This window comes from Pseudopodoces humilis, chromosome 30 (genome assembly GCF_049639895.1).
Source record: "Pseudopodoces humilis isolate 2021_Gansu_Grassland_sample_001 chromosome 30, ASM4963989v1, whole genome shotgun sequence".
Classification (NCBI taxonomy): domain Eukaryota; kingdom Metazoa; phylum Chordata; class Aves; order Passeriformes; family Paridae; genus Pseudopodoces; species Pseudopodoces humilis.
In genome coordinates, this window is record NC_142229.1 from 3,727,638 (window position 1) to 3,746,513 (window position 18,876).

The 18,876-nt window shown below is 60.8% G+C and overlaps 3 protein-coding genes across 4 annotated transcripts; 1 reads left to right on the forward strand and 2 right to left on the reverse strand.

The window, feature by feature from the left end:
• Positions 1-1,174: 1,174 nt before the first annotated feature.
• Positions 1,175-3,421, reverse strand: LOC148182426 (saposin-C-like). The gene is made up of 5 exons (XM_088068384.1): positions 2,818-3,421; positions 2,271-2,389; positions 2,064-2,192; positions 1,813-1,985; positions 1,175-1,275 (listed from the first exon to the last, which is right to left on the reverse strand). The coding sequence occupies exons 1-4, from the start codon at positions 2,855-2,857 to the stop codon at positions 1,818-1,820; spliced, it is 456 nt and encodes a 151-aa protein (XP_087924510.1). The 5' UTR covers positions 2,858-3,421; the 3' UTR covers positions 1,175-1,275; positions 1,813-1,817.
• A 57-nt stretch (positions 3,422-3,478) lies between these two features.
• Positions 3,479-9,846, forward strand: POLD2 (DNA polymerase delta 2, accessory subunit). Its single transcript, XM_005532909.3, has 11 exons — positions 3,479-3,591; positions 4,167-4,416; positions 6,906-7,027; positions 7,679-7,802; positions 7,880-7,994; positions 8,160-8,358; positions 8,471-8,551; positions 8,860-9,017; positions 9,122-9,249; positions 9,324-9,425; positions 9,524-9,846. Exons 2-11 carry the CDS (start codon positions 4,185-4,187, stop codon positions 9,679-9,681), a joined length of 1,419 nt encoding a protein of 472 aa, XP_005532966.2. The 5' UTR covers positions 3,479-3,591; positions 4,167-4,184; the 3' UTR covers positions 9,682-9,846.
• Positions 9,841-17,134, reverse strand: AEBP1 (AE binding protein 1). Of its 2 annotated transcripts, none has more exons than XM_088068302.1 (21): positions 16,867-17,134; positions 16,315-16,743; positions 15,988-16,059; positions 15,411-15,482; positions 15,206-15,292; positions 14,573-14,674; positions 14,382-14,471; positions 13,916-13,984; positions 13,762-13,836; positions 13,570-13,679; positions 13,345-13,484; positions 13,172-13,256; positions 12,951-13,095; positions 12,778-12,866; positions 12,318-12,441; positions 12,042-12,238; positions 11,590-11,769; positions 11,173-11,512; positions 10,944-11,083; positions 10,772-10,871; positions 9,841-10,691 (listed from the first exon to the last, which is right to left on the reverse strand). In XM_088068302.1, the coding sequence occupies exons 1-21, from the start codon at positions 17,102-17,104 to the stop codon at positions 10,141-10,143; spliced, it is 3,435 nt and encodes a 1,144-aa protein (XP_087924428.1). In that variant the 5' UTR covers positions 17,105-17,134; the 3' UTR covers positions 9,841-10,140. The 2 variants fall into 2 exon arrangements, with proteins under 2 accessions (XP_087924428.1, XP_014116901.2); XM_014261426.2 differs by having other exon boundaries at positions 14,573-14,677.
• Positions 17,135-18,876: the final 1,742 nt, after the last annotated feature.

An 18,876-nucleotide genomic window follows, 5' to 3' on the forward strand; every position in this document is an offset into this window, starting at 1 on the left:
GGATCTGGCAATACTGGAGCATATTGTGGTTCCCTGAAGGCTCTGGAAGCACCCCAGGGTGGAGGGGTCCTCCTGGGACACCACAGGGTGTTGGGGTCCCTTTGGAGGTTTGGGGCACTCCAGGGTCTGGGGCACACTCAGGGTGGGGTCAACCCTGGGGGTGTGGGGCTGCCCCATGATATGGGCCATCCTGGTGGTCCAGGGTTATATCTGTGATATTTGGGGCCACTGCAGGGGTCTAGGGTCACCCTGGGACATGGGGGCACTGAGCATGTAGGGACATCTCAGGGTGCTCGGGTAACTCTTGGGCATCTTGGACCACCTGAGTGGACAGGATCACCACAGGATGTGGGCCCAACCTGGGAGGCTGGGACTGCTGTAGGGTCTTGGTGTCCTCACAAAGCGCAGGGTCACCCCATGGCTGGGGAGTGCACATTAAGGGGCTTGGGACACAGGTGTCTGTGTCACCTGAAGGGACAAAGCCACCCAGTGGTGCTGCTCCTGAAGCCCCAGATCCATGGGTGGCAGTGGGATCCCCACAGCTCATTGCAGGAGGGGAAGGGGATCCCTCTGTTTGCTTGGCTGCAGCCCTCAGCCAGCAGGATTCCCTCTGTTTTGATTGGTTTGCATCAAAAAAATATCCTTGAGTTCTAATTGATGGCAGCCCTCAGAGACCTGCAGTCTCTCTGTTCCGATTGGCCAGGGGCAAACAGAAGAGATTCCCTGCACTCAAATTGGCTGGAAATAAAGAAAAAGGGGTGTGGGATTCCCTGTGCTCTGACTGGCTGGGACTGAAGAAGGGATTCCCTGTGCTCAGCTGGGACAGTGCCAATGCCGTGTGTTGGGGACACTGAGAATGATCCCAAGCCCATGGCAGTGCTGGTGACAAGTGGGTGACAAGTGTCAGTGCCAAGTGCAGGGACAGATGCAGTGCCAGGCATGGGGACACATGCTGGTGCATAGTGAGGGGACAGTGACAGCCAGGACCACCCAGGTGTGAGGAGGGAACCGCTCACTCCAGCCCCCATGGGACACATCCCCACACTAGCGCCGGCATCTTTTGTGTCACCTTGGCCCTTGGGGCAAGCCAGGGCCAGACTGTCCCCTGCTAGTGCCTGGTGCCATACACCCTAGTCACCGTGTACCCCCAGGGCAGACAAACAAGACCCGTGGAGCCAGAGAAGGGACTTTATTGTGGTGGAGAGAGATGGCTGGGCTGCGGGGGCATCAGGGACTGGAGGAGCATCGGGGTTTGGGGGGCACTTGGGGCTGTGCCTGTGGAGAAAGGAAAGAACAGGGGGTGAGTCGGGGGCCAGCAGAAGCAGCTTCTCTAGCCTTCCCCCTGCTCCACAACGCACTTTGGGGTGACCTGGTTCACCTCCACCCTACAAGGCTGCAGCAGGGAAGGCTCAGAAACCCCAAGCACACTCCCACCCCTCCGGCAGGTGTGGGGTGCAGGATGTGGGGTGCAAAGTGTGGGACGCAGAGCAGGGATATGGGATCAGCATGCAGGGTTCAGGACACACTGCAGGACTGGGACATGGAGTGCAGGACATTTGTTGCAGCATCAGGATATGGGTGCAGGATGTGGGTTCAGGACCAGGTTGTAGGGTGCAGGACAGGGGGTGTGGGATTGCGATGCAGGGTGCAGGGCACGGTGCAGGATGCGGGATGTAGGTTGGGATATGGGGTGCAGGACACAGGGTATATAGGGTATGGGATCAGGATGCAGGATGTGGGATGCAAGACACAGGATGCAGAGTGCAGGATCAGGCCATGGGATGCAGTATCAGGATACAGGTGGGCACTGACCGTGCTCAGGACCGGCAGACGCCCATGGCAGTGCAGATGTCCCGGGGCATGTCCCCGTTCTGCAGCCCCTCAGTGATCTGCTCCTTGTACTTGTTCACCAGCCGCTGGCACAGCCTGCCCATGGCCCGGCCCAGCACCCGGCAGCCCTTCTGCAGTGCTGCTGCCACTGCTTCCTGCCAAAGCCACTGCAGGTTAGGGGCCACAGGGAGTGGGCTCCTGGCCCAGCCCCCCAGACCCTCATCTCCCCTCACCTGGTCGGGGTCGTCACCTGCTAGTGTCTTTATCTTCTTCAGGGCCTTGGTGCACAGGCTGCACTTAATCCCCCTGCCCTGCGCCACAGCATCCCCATCAGTCATGTTGTCCCCTTCAGCCACGTTCCCCTGTAGGGACACAAAAGACCTTCAGGGCTGCCTGGACTCCTGGGTGGCCCTGGCAGTACTTGGGGGTGGGGCACTCACCAGGCTGTCCCAGAGGTGCTGGCACGGCTGCTCCCAGCCACAGTGTGTGACCATGGCCATGTCCCAGCACCAGGACATTGGGTCACCCTGGCAGGGCAGGGGAGGTGTGGCCTGTGTTGCTGCATGGGGACAGGACAGTGAGCATGGCTGCAGGTTGGGTGCCCATCATAGGGGCCGTGGAGGTGCCCAGACCCCTAAACCACCAGTCCCAGGTATTCAGCCCCATCCCCACCATCCCTCCTGCCCTCACATCCTTCTGTGAGGACCCCATCCATGCCACCCCCAGGCACTTGTTCTCGTAAGACACCATCCCAGCAACTCCCAAGCCCTCACCATCCATCTGGCCTGTCCCCTTGTCCTCCTTCTCACATCCCTAAGTGCCTGTCACTACACAGACCCCATCCCTGTCACACACAGGTCCCCACACAGACCCCAGCCCCCCAAGCTCAATCATCCAGGCTGCCATCCCCACTGTCCCCACGTGTCTTCCTCTCTCCTCCACCTCGGTGTGACCATCGCCCCTGGGAGGCAGGAGGGTCCCCATTACCTCCCAGCAGCAGCAGCAGCAGGAAGAAGGTGGCAGCCATGGTGAGCACACTGAGCCGGTGACAGCAGGTGACTGACAGGGGGTGACTGCCCTGACACCTTTTATAGCGAGGCCGCGGGCTGTGGGGGTGGGGGACCAAAACCCCAAAACTCCTTAAAACAGAACGTGCTGCTCCCCAGAGCCCTTCCTGCCTCACACCTCCACCCCCGCAGGAAGGGGACCCCGAGGCCCTCGGGGCGGATATGGGGGAGCTCAGCAGCCCCCAGCCTCCTCAGCCTCGTCCTCAGGGAAGCTGCCCTAAGTCCCCCAAAGTGTGTGGCAGGGAGGGAGTGGCCAGACTGTCCACTGGCCCTAGGGCTCCGGAGGGTCTATCCCGAGATGGGTGAGGTCTATCCCGGGGTCCTCTTTGGACCCCTCAGGGCTCTGGGGAGTCCAAGGGCTTGGGCTTAGTGTCCCCCCGGGGTGAGTCCTGGTGCCCTCTCTGGGGTCGGTCATGATGTCCCCCAGGGTTTGGTCACTGTCTTCCCTTCATCCCATGGGTTCGGTGTGGCTCCGGGGTCGATCCCGACATCTCGCCGTCCCCTCCATGTCCCCCGGTGCGGGACTCTCGCACCGCCCGCTCCACAGCGGTTGCCGCGGTGACCCGAACGTCACTTCCGCCGCTCGGCACACAACTTCCGGCTTTGCAGCGTTCGCGCCTTTTCCCGCCTCAGCCCCACCCTCATGGCGAGTGCCGGTGTCAGCGGCGACCCTCGACCTCTGACCCCTCAGGCCGTACGTGACCTGCGGGAACCCCGAGCGGCGGCCGAGGGCTTGTCCCCGTTTGGGAGCGGGGGAGATCCCGGTTGAGGGGGCTGGGGGGACCCTGTGATGTCCTGCAGCCTGAAGGGGGCTGGGGTTGGGGGGGCTGTTGTGTCTTCGGGGGTTCCCCGGTGCCAGGGAGGTGTTTGGGGGCCCAGTGCCGGGGGGAGGAGGATTGTGCCAGAGGGAGGCACTGGTACCTGGGGATGTCAGGGTGCTATGCGGGTCCTGATTTGGGAGAGGGGTTCTGGGAGGATCCGGTGTCCAAGGTGTATTTTGTGGGGACTTCAGGTGTCCTATTCTGTGGGAGGGGATTTTAGGAGAGGTTGGTCTGGTGCAGTCACCAGGCTGAGTTTGGGGATGCCCTGGGTTTCGAGGAGAAAGGGAGGAACGGGGGCTGAGGGGATGCAGTGTGCAGAAGGAGGGTCAGACCCAGACATGGTTTGTATTTTGGGGGTGGGGAAGATTTTCAGGGGGACTTGTGTCTTGGGATGACAGTGATGGCCAGGTGGGAGCTAGGGTCCTTAATTCACCAATTTATTTTCCAGATCCTTCGTTAGACCCCCATGTCCCACACCATGTTTTCAGAGCAGGCAGCCCCCACGGCGCAGGGGCTGCTGGCCCCCCCCTCGGCCGAGCCCCCCACCTTCCCCCGGGTGCCTGTGTCAGGCTATTCAGACTGCTCACAGCCCTTCCAGCTGGGCGAGCGCAGCTTCTCCCGGCAGTACGCCCATATCTACGCCGTGCGCCTCGCCGGGATGCGGCCGGGCCTGGAGCAGCGTGCACGGAGCCGATGGGGTGAGCCCGGGGGGAACACTCTGTTTGTCAGAGTTCTTCCCCAGGAAAAACACTGAGGGGCTGGAGTGTGTCCAGGGGTAGGGACAAAGCTGGGGAATGGGCTGGAGCACCAGGAGTGGCTGGGGGGGCTCAGGCTGGAGAGAAGGAGGTTTAGAGGGGACCTTCTGGCACGCCACAATTTCCTGGCAGGAGGGTGCAGCCAGCAGGGGGTCAGGCTCTGCTCCAGGGAAGCAAGGGATAGGACAAGAGGACACAACCTCAAGTTGCACCAGGAGAGGTTCAGATTGGATATTGGGAAAATTCCTTCATGGAAAGGGCACAGACTGCCCAGGGCAGTGCTAGAGTCCCCATCCCTGTGGGGAAATAACAGTTGTGTGGATGTGGCACTTGGGAACATAGGTTAGTGGTGGCCTTGGCAACAAACATCTGTGGAGCTGCCTTTAGATTTTATATCCATGTTTGACCAGATACATATCTGGGGTCCAGAAGTGAGTTAGTGTTCTCGTTCTCAGGCTGGATGTAATGTACCCTGCAGGCATCCCTGCGGTCAAGATCCATCCTTGTTGGGGGGCAGTCCATCCCTGCCAGGCTGGGATCCACCCACAACCTTCCTGCAACCTGAGCAGCTCCAGTGTAGCCACTTCTGCCAGTCTCCAGTAACATTTTACACCCTTGACTGGATGTGCAGCACAGCCCAGCTGAAGCAGCTTATCCCCCCAGCTCTGGGATGCACAGCAATGGTGGGATAATCCATTTGCAGCTGGATTATGTGGTAATCCTGCTGCAGCTCCCACCTGGAGTTCTGACCTTGGGACATACTGCATTCCCCATCACAGATAGAAGGGGGGGTGTGGGCAGGGAGAACACAATTGTCACATCGCCCCACACACTTTTAGGAGCAGGAGTTGAGTGTGAGGTTTGTCAGGGTGGGGCTAGGGAAAGGAGGATAGTAGAAAGAAGTGGGGTACAGGAGGGTGCAGGGGTGTGAGAGGTGCTGGGGGGGTTGTTTCCTGGCCAGGGGGGTTGTGGTTCTGTGGGTGGGACACTCAGAGTTTCCATCCGCAGCATGAAGCAATGCTGGTGCTGCTGAGGCTCTGCCCCCCCAGCCTGGGCACAGCCTGCGATCGAATTTCCTTTGGCTTTGCCCTTCTATGGGCAAAAACCCCTTCAGTGGAAGCTTTTGGGCTGGACGCCTGCTCTTGTGCTCTTCCCAGCCCCGTGGGCTGTGTGGAAGCAAAGCCAGTGCTGGTCCCACGGCAGATGTCATTCCGTGGTTGTCCACCCTGAACTTTGCCAAGTGTGACAGGACCCAGTGGTTTGTAAAGCTCCACCTCCTGGAGTCCTGGGATGGGACCAGATTTAGGGGTTTGTCTCCCAGCAGGAAGCGCCTGAAGGCAAAAATCTGAAGAGCACAGCCCCCTCCCCCCCGAACACACATTTTGGGGAGTTTGAGCCAAAAATAAGAAACTTCAACAGGATTGTTTTTGTTCTGACTCATAGTGTTTGCATTCCTGAGCTCGGGAATCCATGTTTCCAGTGTGGGATGCCAGGGATGGCAGTGGGGTGCTCTCCTTGAGACAAGAGTTGTGTTCAGCAGCACATGATGAGCAAAGTGAGATTTTTGGGAGGAGAAATGTCACCCAGAAAGGACGAGGAGCTGGCGCAGGCAGTGTTGTTTTGGGAGAGGAGACCAGGAGCAGGTTCCTTACTCTTCTCTGGCGTCTGAGGCTCAGGATGGACTTAACAGGCTGGTTTGAATGGGGAATGACAATCTCACAGCCACATTTGGGATGTGAAGATGCACACTGAATGGGGCTGGAGCACCTCTGGGTCCCCAGGGTTGTGGGGTAAGAAGTTTTTGGCTCACCTTGTGGTGAGGGAGACTTTTGCTTCTCAGCTACAAAGTGAATGCAGCTGGGGCTGTGATGCTTTTTTCAGCTCCTGAGGTTCTCCCAGCCTGTATCCCCTGTGGATCCTTGCCTAAAGCCCAGGGACCTGTCAGCATGTCAGGATCTTCTCTGAATGTAATGGGGATCCCGAATTCCACAGGGATCTGGGGCAGAGGATCTGGCCCTGGCAGAGGTCAGGTTTGGAGGTGTTGAGTGATCTGTCAGCTCTGAGTAGGATGTTTGGGCCATCCCCGGGGTGAAGAGCAGGAACAGCAGCCCCCCATGCCCAAGGGCAGGAACATTGCATCCTGGACCCTTCCTGGGCAGAGCTGTTACTGGGAGCTAAACACACCACCATGACCCAGCTTTCCCCCCAGCACAAAGGAAATGCCTGAAGGCTTGCAGGCTCTGGAATGCTCCTTGGCCCCATCTGGCCCACACATGTCTGTTCGGCACCGTGCCTCAAGGAAAAGCAGGAGGCTTCCCAACATTCCCCACCGCCTCTTGCTGGCCTCAACACTGGGGCCCTTCAGCTGCTCCCACCAGCCCTGCACTGTGCCCGCCACCACCCCGAGGCCACTGACCCACGTCTCTCCACAGGGAATGACATTGTGCTGCGGAAGCTCTCAGAGCTGCAGGCAGGAGAGAAGTGCTGCGTGGTGGGGACGCTCTTCAAGGCCATGGAGCTCCAGCCCTCCATCCTGCAGGAGATCAGTGAGGAGGTAATGGGCTCACCTCCTCCTCCTCCTCTGCACAGTTTGGGGGGTTGTGCCAGCACACTTCAGAGCTCAGCTGGGTTTCCATGGCTTCCCTGTGCTTGTTGTAGCCAGGGCACTGGCAGGGATTTGAGCAGGATGGTCTGTGCCCAGCCTGTTCCTGGATGCCACCCTGGTGCCAGCATGTGTGTGTGTGTGTGTGTGTGTTTGTGTTCCTTAGGAAATCATGGAAACATGGAATTGGTTGGGTTGGAAGAAACCTTAAAACTCATCCATGGGCTGAGATACCTTCCACTAGCCCAGGTTGCTCCAAGCCCCATCCAGCCAGGCCTTGAACACTTGCAGGGATCCAGAGGCAGCCACAGCTTCTCTGGGCAACCTGTGCCAGGGCCTCACCACCATCACAGGGTATTCCTTCCCCATATCAAATCTAAACCCACCCTTTTTCCATCTGTCCCTCCCCCCCTGCTTGCCACCACTTGCTCAGTGATGCTTTTCCAGCGCTCAGTCAAACTGGCCCATACTGGGGGGTTCCAGCTGCCAGGCCCCCAGCTGTGTTGTTGGCTGTACTGGTGATGGGGGTCTGGGGTTGGGAAAGGTCCTTGGGGCCTGCTGGTCCTTGCTGAGGCTGTCAGAGCTGTTCCTGTGCTCTCGCAGCACAACCTGGTGCCTCAGCCACCCCTGCCCAAGTACATCCAGCCCTCTGACGAGCTGATCCTGGAGGATGAGCTGCAGCGGATCAAGCTGGAAGGAGCCATTGATGTGCAGAGGCTGGTGACAGGTAAGGGACAGTGGTGGCTCTGTGGTGGCACCCACCCTGCAGGTGCTGGCCAGGGTTGACCACCTGCTCTGCCATAGGGACCATCTTGGCTGTGTATGGCTCTGAGCAGGACGACGGCAGATTCCTGGTGGAGGATCACTGCTTCACCGACTTGCCACCACCACTGCCCTGGAACGGGCCCAGCTCTGACCGGTGAGTCAGCAGCAGCAGGACTGGGGCTGGCAGTGTGTCCCTGCTGTGTCCCTGAGCCCCTTGTCCCAAGAGGGCTGGCAGGGGGTCTGGGCCCCCTGCCCCAGCTCTCTGAAGCCCTTAAGTTTGGGAGCGTGGCACACTGCCTGAGCCTCTCCATCCATCCAGGTTTGTGCTGCTGGCCTCAGGACTGGGGCTGGGCAGTGTGAGTGGGGAGGCCCTGCTGAGCACTCAGCTACTGGTGGATGTGGTGACGGGGCAACTGGGTGCAGAGGGCGAGCAGAGCTGTGCTGCTCACATCACCCGTGTCATTCTGGCTGGGAATCTGCTGAGCCAGAACACACAGAGCCGAGACACCATCAACAAGGTACAGCAAGGAGGGAGCTGCAGCCTCGTGGTGCTCCTGGGGCACTGGGAGGGTGTGGAGAGGGGGAAGAGGGGGTGCAGGGTTGTCCCTCACTGTCTTCCCGCTCACCTAGGCCAAGTACTTGACCAAGAAGACCCAGGCTGCAAGTGTAGAGGCTGTGAAGATGCTGGATGAGATCCTGCTGCAGCTCTGTGTGAGTGCTCAGGGTTGGCTAGGGAATCAAGTTCCTTTGGGAGAGGGAGCCTAGTTCCTGACATGGGGTAGCAGTCTGGAGTGCAGGGTGGCAAAACCCCCTTCCCCAGCACCCAATTTCCCTTTGAGCACCCAATATGGGGAGGTAGATTGCAGCCCAGCTCCAGATCCTTCTCCTGGGATCTGGCCTCCTTGGTGGAGCCAAGTGCGGTGTCCTGGGAAAAAGGAGCAGCAGTGACACCAGCGCTTTGCTCTGAGCCCCCTTGGAGGGCACTTTGGCCACCCAGTTGGTCCCTGTTCTACCCACAGACCTCTGTGCCTGTGGACGTGATGCCTGGCGAGTTTGACCCCACCAACTACACGCTGCCGCAGCAGCCCCTGCACCGCTGCATGCTGCCCCTGGCCGGTGCCTACGCCACTCTGCACCTCGTCACCAACCCCTACCAGGCCAACCTGGACGGTGTCAGGTAAACAAACCTGGTGCTCTGGTGACTGTCAGTGGCGTGGGACCATGGGACATGTCTCAACATGCCCAGCATCTAAAGCTCTCCTTCTTTCCCCCATGATGTAGGTTTTTGGGGACGTCAGGACAAAACATCAGTGATATCTTCAAATACAGCAGCATGGATGACTACCTGGAGATCCTGGAGTGGACACTGCTGGCAGGACACATCAGCCCCACGGCCCCAGACACCCTCGGTATGGTGAGGGCTGGGAGGTTGTTGAATGGGGGGCTTTGCCAGGGGCTTCCCCCTAACTCCCATCTTCTCCAGGCTGTTACCCGTTCTACAAATCTGACCCATTTATCCTCACCGAGTGCCCTCATGTCTACTTCTGCGGCAATGCGCCCCACTTCCAGTCCAAGCTGCTCCAAGGTGGGTCTCACAGCACACCCAGATCATTGTGGAGGCTGGAAACCTGCACTGGGGGCTGCTGGGGGACTCCTCTGCCTGACACGCACTTGTGTTTGCAGGGAAGGAGGGGCAGCGGGTGCTGCTGGTGACAGTGCCGGACTTCAGTGCCACGCAGACTGCCTGCCTCGTCAACCTGCGCAACCTCACCTGCCAGCCCATCACCTTCTCCAGCTTTGGAGCTGACGGTGAGGATGGGGACATGGAAGTTGGACACTGACCATAGGGAGGGCACAGACTCCACATGCCCCCACCCCTCAAGGAGTCCTGGCAACCCACTGCCTTTGTCTGTCCTCTGAGAGGGTGACAGAGCTGGGTGGGGAAGCACTGGAGGGACAAGATGTTCATACCAATATAACTTGATTTATTTGTGTAACAAAAACTATATGGAGGGGAGAAAGGCTGTGCCTGCCTCCATGGGCCCTGCCCAGGAGAGCAGTACCAACCCTGCCATCCCACTGGGACATGGACAGTGGGCTGGCACTGCCCAGCTCTGAGGGATGGGTAGCACGTCCCTGACAGCACCCAGCGGTTGGCAACGCTGTCCACAATCCTTGGAAGCAGCAAGGTGAGGGGCTGGAGCCCACCTGGAACAGCTGCCTGGGCTCATGGAAGATGTTGGAAGCGGATGCCGAAGCGTCCGACCGTGGCTTGAAGCAGAGTGAGGGGTCAAGTGTTCCTAGTCCCCAAAGTTCACGGTGTAGGTTTCGGCTGTGGTGAGGGGCTGCGCCGTCCCCGTGTGCAACTCCCAGCCCTCCGTCTCTGTCACCAGCTCGGTGACCACCTCTGTCTCAGTGTCCATCTCCCAGGTGCCAGCAGTGGGTGGCTCCTGGCTCCAGGGTGTGTAGGCTGTGCTGCTGAAGGGGAAGGGCAGGGCCGTGGTGGACGGTGAGGCTGTGGGGCTGCTGCTGGCCACGGTGGCATTGAGGCGCCGCAGCCGCATCTGCTCCCGCAGCCGCATGCGGTGCCGCAGCCGCATCTGTAGGCGCAGGCGCTCACGGGGCGTCATGGGCCGGCCAGGCACCACACGGCGGATTGGCCGGTTCCCGTTCATGGCCATGATCTCCCGGATACGCTTCCAGTTGGAGCGGGACAGGACGAAATTGCACTGGGTGGCCCCGATGTCGTAGAGGACATGGCAAGTCTTGACGCTGGGGTTGTAACCCTCGGCCCGTGCTGACACGCGGTACTCGCCCGGGTTCAGGATGCGCCAGTAGTCCCCGCCGCTGGCTGCGGATACAGGGGGCAGCAGGGTGGGGTGGGGGTGGCATGGTGCTGCCAGTGCCCTGCCAGCACCTCACAGTACCTACCTGTCCTTACGTTGTGGTTGATGCCACCCACCACAATGGTGGCATTGGCAATGGGCTCTCCCTGCTGGTCTGTCACTACACCCTTGATTCCCCGGTGGATCTGGGTGAGGAAAAAGGATGAGTGGAACTGTGTGGGACAGGTGGGGCAGCTGGGCCATGTCCCAGTACACACCTGCTCCATGAAGGTGAGCAGAGACTCCTTGTTGTTCTCCCATTCCTGCTGCAGCTCAGTCTCATGGGGAAACTTGTCACAGCCCAGGTAAATGGAGAGCTCCAGGCAGTTGGTGTGCAGGTAGCTGAAGTCATTCATACCTGCAAGAGCATAGACATGCCCAGCCAGCCACTTGCTCACTTGCCAGTGGCCAGGTTATGGGGCAGCCACACCACTGGCCCCAACTTACTGCCAGCCCGGGGGTGCCACTTGGCACCCTGCACGATGCCCATGGCATCGGTTACATCCTGTGCATGGCAGCTTCCACGGAAGGTCTCGGTCATGGTGAGGTGTGCCGAGGCATAGGAGATGGCAAGCCAGCGGAACACAGCATGGTCGGGTGTCTCCTGCAGCTCAGGGCGCTCATCCTCATAGTCCAGTGGACGAGGGGCAGCTGCCGGTGTTGGGGGGCTGGGCCGGGCTGTGTCAAAGGGGAAGGACACCAGCTTCTCCCCACCCTGCAGGTTGGCTCCCAGTACAAAGGGGTTCTTGTCCATCCATGCTATGACAGCCCGTGTCTCCACTGCCACCTGTGAGGCATGCACGGTCAATGAAGTGTCACCCCCTGCCACCCTCTCCCCCTCCCTCTGCCCTGCGCCACACTCACCGCCGCATCCTCGGACAGGTAGTGCTCCGGGATAGGGATGTGATGGTTGGGGAACTGCTGGGGCACCAGCCGCCTCTCCTCAGCTGCCCACAGTGCTGAGGCCAGGTCAGGGAAGTTCTCAAAGAGGTCAAAGCCTTCCTCTGTCCAATGGCCCAGTGCCCAGTTGCCCAGTTCAGAGCCCTGTGGGCAGCCCAGGATACTGCTGAGTCTAGGGGCGCCTGCATCCCACCACCCATGTCCCATCCCACTGCTCCAGGTCCCATCCCCTTCACTGACACATCTCAGGTGCCCAGCTTGGAGCCCTGCCCAGCCAGCCCAGGGCAGTAGTGAGCTGTAAGGGGGGTCTGCATCCTACTGCCCCACAGCCCATCCCAGCACCCCACATCCCACCCCACTGCTCCACTGTCCTACCCCACTGCTTCATGGCCCATCCCACCCCACTGCCCCCTCACCGCCTCATGGGCCAGCTCGTAGCCATCGGGGTTGAGGGATGGGACGAGGTGGATGCGGGTGTCGGTGACCAGGCCCCGCACGCGGGGATTCCCGTCCTGGTACTCCTTGCACAGGAACTGCATCAGCAGCAGCAGCAGCTCCCGGCCCAGTGCCTCATTCCCGTGCAGGCCCGCTGTGTACCGGAACTCGGGCTCACCTGCAAGCAGGGGCCAAGGAGGGTCAGCAAACACCTGGGACCATGGCTAGGGGCCACCAGTCCCTCACACCTCCCTCACCCGTCTCATGCTCGCCCGGGTTGTCGGAGACCTCCATGGCGTAGATCTTCAGCCCCCGTGAGCTCTTGCCTATGTTGTAGATGCGGGTGATGGTGGGACACTCCTCATTCACCACCTTCATCAGCTGCAGGGTGGGGAGAGATGGGGGCAGTGCTTGCGGGGGATGAGCCCACACACTGCACGGCATGCCACACCTATGGAGGATCCCATCCCATCACCTATGGAGATGTCCACCACCACAGAAGTGCCCACAACCACAGAGAATGCCATGCCCCAAAGATGTGCCTACCACCACAGGGGTGTCCACTCCTCATGGAGGATCCCATCAAACGGATGATCCCACAACCATGGGTGTTCCAACCCCACAGAGGATCCCATTCAATGGATTTGTTCACAGAGTACTCCATCCCCTACAGAGTATCCCACCCCCCACCAGATCTGCCCCCCCAGCAGGGCTCACCTGCCTCATGTCCTTGTAGGAGTGGTGTCGGAAGTCCAGGTTGTCCGTGGAGGTCACCTCATTCTGCTGGGTGTAGTAGCTGCTGACAGCTGAGGACAAGGACACAGCAGCAGGGAATTGCTGGAGTGATCCCACCCCCCGTGCCCCCCAGGGTGCTTTGGGGTGACTGTTACCAGAGAGGGGGCACCCCAGGACCTCAAGGCGCAGGCAGAGGCTCCCATTCCAGCGCTGGGGGTAGATGCGGATATACCGGGCCACCACTGGCTCAGGGAACTCGCTCAGCACTGGCGTGTCCTTGTCCACGTTGCCGTAAAACATCTGCCAAGGAGGGAGAGATGTACCCAAGAGGGTCCCCACATTGTTCCCACGTCACCCGCCCAGAGCAGGTCCCCACCATCTCCTCGTAGCCATTGCTGTACATCACCCAGTGTTGGCTGTCGTTGCTGAAGCCCACATAGAAGCTGGTGACAAAGTCATCACTGTGGGAGGACAGGGACAGGTTGAGACAGGGGTCCCCGTGCTGCTCCCCTACCTCATGTCCCCGGCTCCACCCCCATATCCCCATACTGGATCTGAGAGTCGCGACCCTGGGTGACGACACCGGTGAACATGGTGATGCGGCGGGTGTCCACCTCGAGCCAGTGTGCCCGGCTGTCATCCTCAGCACACCATGCCCCATCAAAGAAATCGTCCTCGTTGGTGCCTGCCTGGGGAGCAGTGAGTGACATGTGGGTGGAGGTGTCACCGTGACCTGCGTGCCACTGTGGGGTGGGTGCTGGGGGTGACCCTCACCTGCATGTTGAGGCGGCCACGCTGGGCACCCAGCCCATGACGCAGCATGGAGGAGGCCAGGATCTGGTCATCCTCGATGCGGTGGGACTCCAGCCCGATTGGGGGACACCCTGGAGACAGCAAGGGGTAGGGGGTGATGGGCTTCCACCCCCAGCATGGTGCCCCTGTCACCCCAGGAATGGGGATGCTCACTTTTCTTCTCTGCTGGAGGGGTCCATTCCTCCTCATCTGGATCCCCCTTCTTTCCTCCTGATTTTTTGGGTTTTCCTGGTAAAGGAAAAGGCACAGTGAGGGGGGCAGGGACAGGGACAGGTGTGAGGGTACAGGAATGGGGACTGGCACCCACCTTTGCGGTCCTGGCCCTTCTCCTCCACCCAGCGCTCCTCCTCCTCCTCCTCCTCTTTCTTGGGCTTCACTGTTGGTGAGGTGATACCCACCCCAGGGACATGACACCAGTACCAGGAACATGCCACCCACCCCAAGAACGTGCCAGTGAGCTAGGGGCATGACACCCACCCTGGGAACATGCCACCTCCCAGGGGATGTGACACTCGCCATGCAGACATGTCACTCACCCCAGAGACATGCCTCTCACTCCAGGGATGTGCCACCATCCCTGAAGACATGACACCCACCCTGGTGATGTGCCACCCACCGTGGGGATTTGACACCGAATGGAACACAGCCCAGGGACATGCCATCCTCCCTGTGGCTTTGCCATCGACCCTGGGGCACACATGCCCACCACAGAAACATGCACCTCCACTCCTGCTGGGCCCTGCCCACCCTGCCCAGCCTTCACCCCTTCTCACAGGGTCTGATTTTCTCCTTGTCCGTCTCCATCCTGTCCTCTTTGTCCGGGTGTTCATGGGTCTTCGTCGGGGGGGGCAGCCCGTAGGTCCCTGTAGGGCACAGAGTGGGGCTGGGACAACCTTCTGGAGATGGGAAGGGCAGGGATTATTGGGGTGCTGGGGTGCCTCATCCTTCCTGGTTCATCACTCACAGTCATCGTAGTCAGGTGGCTCGAAGCCCTCGCCATAGTCCCCTTCAGTCACCGGGCCAGGCAGGGGGGGCTGCGGGAGGGGCTGCGGGGGGGGCTCTGGCTCTGCTTGGGGGAGGGGGAGGAAAGGGGCTGTGCTGAGGATGGGGAGGCAATGAGGGTCCCCATGTCCCTACAGGGTGCCCTCTGTCCCCTATGGGGTCAGCATGCCCCTCTGGAACCCACATTTCCCTTTTGGGTTCCCACGTACCACGAGGTCCCCATGTCCCTCTGTATCCCACTGGGATGCCCATGTCCCCAGAGATCCCCACACCTCTAGTGTTCCTGCAAGAGTCCTCCGTGCTCCAACGGGAACTCCATTTTGCTACAGGGTTCTCCATGCCCCCACAGGGTCTCCATGTCCCTGCAGGGCTCTCTGTGTCCCTACAGGACCCCTCTATATCCCCAGAGGAACTCCTTGCCACCAAGAGATCTTCACACCCCTACAGGGTCTACGCATCCCTTATGCTGTCCCCATGTTCACCCCACCTTCAGGCTGCCCCAAAATGCTGCTTCCCCGGATTCCCAAGGCTGGGGACTGTCCCACTACCTCACCCTGACGGTGCCAGCCCCCCATGTCCCCATCCTCCCACGTACCTGTCTCTTTGGGCTGGGGCCAGACCCGGTCAGGTCTCCTCCTGCCTGGGGGCTTGGGGGGCTTCTGCTGCCGCCGGATGTACTCGACTGGGGACACAGAGGGTGGCACTAGCTTTGTGGTGAGAGGCAGGGGGGGGCATGCCCTCCATCCCTCCCTGCAGGCCAGGGTCCCCGGTGGCCCCCCGCCTACAGCCCAGCACCGTACAATCCTCATAGTCCTCCCGCTCCAGCTGCTCGTTGTAGTCCAGAGTCGGGGGTTCTGGCTCCTCAGGGACCTCTGCAGAGAAGGGACACACAGAAAAGGGGCACAGGTTGCCACTGAGGTGCAGGCAGGGGACAACAGGGAGGGAGGTGGCACTTAAGAATAGGAAGGAGGCCCTGAGGTAAGGGTGACAGCCCTGGGGCATACAGGAGGTGACACCTGGGAGCAGGGAATTAGCCCAGAGTGCAGTGGAGTGCAGGGAAGTGACACCAGGGAGGAAGGAGGTGGCCCTGGTGTGCAAGGTGTTGGCACTGAGATGCAGGGAGATGGTGCTGGGACACAAGAAGGTGACACAGGGGTGCAGGAAGGTGGCATATGGGAACAAGGAGGTAGCCTGTGTTGCAGGGACATGGCCCTGGGGAGCTGGACATGGCATTGGGGTGCAGAAAGGTGACATTTGGAGACAGGGAGGTGGTCCCAAAACACAAGAAGACAGTCCTGAGGTGCAGAGGGGTGGCCCTGGCCTGCAGAGGAGTGTCCTCATGACACAGGGTGGTGACCCTTGGGAAAAGGCACTCACCTGGCTGCGGCTGAGGGTTCCAGTCCTCCCGGCTCAGCCCCCAGCGCTCATTTAGTGACTCTTCTCGCTCTCCTGGGGACAGAGACAGAGCAAGGGACTGCTGTGACCTCCCAGGGCCCCTGTCCTGGCCCCCCCTAGCCCCACAGTGGGAAGAAAATCCCATGGGAAAGAAAGTGGGGAGACAGAGGAGAAACGCAAGGGGACAAAGCCCAGCCAGCTGTAGGGTGCTGCCAGGGCAGCTGAGAGCAATGTGGGATGATGCTCTGCTGTGCTGAGGCCTCCCATCCCAACCCCACTAATGGCAAGGTAAGTGTCCCCAAAACTCACCTCGGACACCTCCATCCTCCTCCTCCTCCTTGTTGTGCAAAGGCTCCAGGAACCTGTGTGTCTTTTCATCCTCTTTGCCCTGTGAGGGCTGCAGGGTACTGGGGAGTTCAGGGGAGGGGCTTGGTGGCACTGGTGGCTTCTTGCCAGAGGGCTTGGTGGCCTTGGGTGGCTTCTCCTTGGGCTTCTTGGAGCCTTTTGGGGTTTTTTCAGAGGCTTTTGGAGGTTTTTCAGAGGCTTTTGGAGGTTTTTCAGAGCCTTTTGGTGGCTTCTCCTTGGACTTCTTGGGGGGTTTGTTCTTGCCCCGGTCTTTGTCCTTAACCTTGTCCTTATCCTTCTTGGGGCCTCGGGGTCTCTCCTTGGGCTTCTTGGGGTTTTTTTCCTTTTTCCCCTTCCTGGGTCTCTCAGGCTCCACCAGCGACCCCGGAGAGCCTGAGGGGACAGAAGCGGAGGGGCAGCCATGCCGAGGCAGGGGGAGCGTGGCGGGGCCGGGTTAGGGGGTCCCCCCCATCCCACCCCTCCCATTCCCGTGGGATCCTGGTGCCGAACACTCACCGGTGCCGGTGCCGATGCTGAGGTCGGCGCCGAAGCCCAGCTCAGTACCGTCCCCGTCCCGGTCGCCGTCCCGGTCCCCGCCGTCCCCGGGTTCAAGGAAGCCCCGCAGAAACTCCTCGATCTCGGCGTCGGTGAGCGCGGGGGGGCCCGGGGCTGCCCCCGGTGCCGGTACCGGCAGCAGCGGCAGCAGCGCGGCCGTCAGCAGGAGGCAGGAGCGGGGCGGCCCCGCCGGGACCATCGCGCTCCGCACCGGCCCCGCTCCCCGAGAGCCCCGGGAGCCCCGGGCGGGCGGGCGGGGGGCGGTGCTGCGGCCGGGGGCGGGATCCGCTCGGCACCGAGGTGGTACTGGCGCTTAACGGGACCGGGCTGCCACTGAACGGGACGGGCACCGACACCGTCACTGTCGCTGGGCCGGGACTGCCGGGAACCCGCAGTGACACCGCGCGGGACTGGCGCTGCCCGGCACCGGCACCGGGACTGGCACCGGGACTGGTACTGAGCCCACACTGGCGCCGTGCGGGGCCTGGGTTACAGGGGCTGGTGCTGCATCAGCGCTTGCCCGACGTGGGGATCGGCGCGACACTGGCACCGGCCCTGTGTCACCACGCCAGCCCCACTGTGACGGCCCGGCCCCAGCGCTTGCACCGGGCCCGGAGCTGCGCCCGCAGCAGTGGCACCGACACCGCGCTCCCGGGTCACGGCACACGCCTGTACCCCCGTACCCCTGTACCCCTGTACCCCTGTACCCCTGTACCCCTGTACCCGCACACCCCCGTACCCCTGTACATCACCTGGAGCAGGGCACGGACACGCTGCACGAGCTAGGACACGGAATGTGAGACATGCACAGCACATGGAATATGCACAGCACATGCACACACGACACACACACACGGGTCACACACTGCACATGGACCTGGCACACACAACACACCTGATACACACACAGCACACCTGACACACACACAACACACCTGATACACACACAACACACCTGATACACACACAGCACACACACACGGGTCACACACTGCACAGACACCCGGCACACGGAACACACCTGATACACACACACTGCACACGGACCTGACACACACACAACACACCTGATACACACAGAACACACCTGATACACACACACTGCACACGGACCTGACACACACACAACACACCTGATACACACAGAACACACCTGATACACACACACTGCACACGGACCTGACACACACACAACACACCTGACACCACACAACACACCTGATACACACACAGCACACACACACGGGTCACACATTGCACATGGACCTGGCACACACACGACACACATGGCACACGAGAGGCTGCAGACGTGTGGCAGTGCCTTGGGCTGCACACGGAGGAAGCACACGCAGAGGATGCAGTGCACGTGCTCACACTGCACACACATTACACATACGTGACACCCCCCCCCCCCCAAAGCCCCCCTGTTTGCAGGGTTGAGGTTCAGGCTGGGGTGTGCATGCCCAGGGTGCTCCCTGGGGCGCTGGGGGGTGCACGGGGTGTCCCCCACCCGCCCGGGCCCCGCAGGCTCCCCGGGCCGAAGTGGTGGCAGGGCCACGTGGCAGCTCAGGCCGCCAGCGATCGTCACATGCGTGACCCCCCCTCGTCACACGCGTAGCCCCCCCAAGCGTGACTCACTGTCCAGCAATGCTGTGGCCTGCCGGGAGCTGGGGGCGCCACCTGCACCTCCCAGTGCAGCCCAGCGAGCCTTTGCTGCAGCCCCTAACCCACCCCATGCAGCCCCCAGGAATGGCCCCCCACTTCCAGTTCCACTCCCACTACGGCCTCCCCAGCCTGTTATGGCTCCCCCAGTACAGCCCTGAGTACAATACATATATTACAATACAATACTTCTTGCAGCACTAGCAGGGCACCTGCACCCTCCTCTCCACCTCTGGGCGAGTGCCCTGTCACCCACCACGAGGTGCAGGGCAATGAGTCCAACCTCTTCTTCATGGTCTGCTTCCCCCT

Coding starts and splice junctions, on each gene's coding strand:
- AEBP1 (XM_014261426.2), bottom strand. CDS start 17,104: ATGGTCCCGGCGGGGCCGCCCCGCTCCTGCCTCCTGCTGACGGCCGCG. Junction 10,872..10,943: donor TGCTCACCTTCATGGAGCAG/GTGTGTACTGGG, acceptor TTCCTCACCCAG/ATCCACCGGGGAATCAAGGG. Junction 10,692..10,771: donor CAACCACAACGTAAGGACAG/GTAGGTACTGTG, acceptor CTGTATCCGCAG/CCAGCGGCGGGGACTACTGG.
- POLD2 (XM_005532909.3), top strand. CDS start 4,185: ATGTCCCACACCATGTTTTCAGAGCAGGCAGCCCCCACGGCGCAGGGG. Junction 7,028..7,678: donor TGCAGGAGATCAGTGAGGAG/GTAATGGGCTCA, acceptor GTGCTCTCGCAG/CACAACCTGGTGCCTCAGCC. Junction 7,995..8,159: donor AACGGGCCCAGCTCTGACCG/GTGAGTCAGCAG, acceptor CCATCCATCCAG/GTTTGTGCTGCTGGCCTCAG.
- LOC148182426 (XM_088068384.1), bottom strand. CDS start 2,857: ATGGCTGCCACCTTCTTCCTGCTGCTGCTGCTGCTGGGAG. Junction 2,390..2,817: donor GCTGCTGCTGCTGCTGGGAG/GTAATGGGGACC, acceptor GTCCCCATGCAG/CAACACAGGCCACACCTCCC. Junction 2,193..2,270: donor AGCACCTCTGGGACAGCCTG/GTGAGTGCCCCA, acceptor GTGTCCCTACAG/GGGAACGTGGCTGAAGGGGA.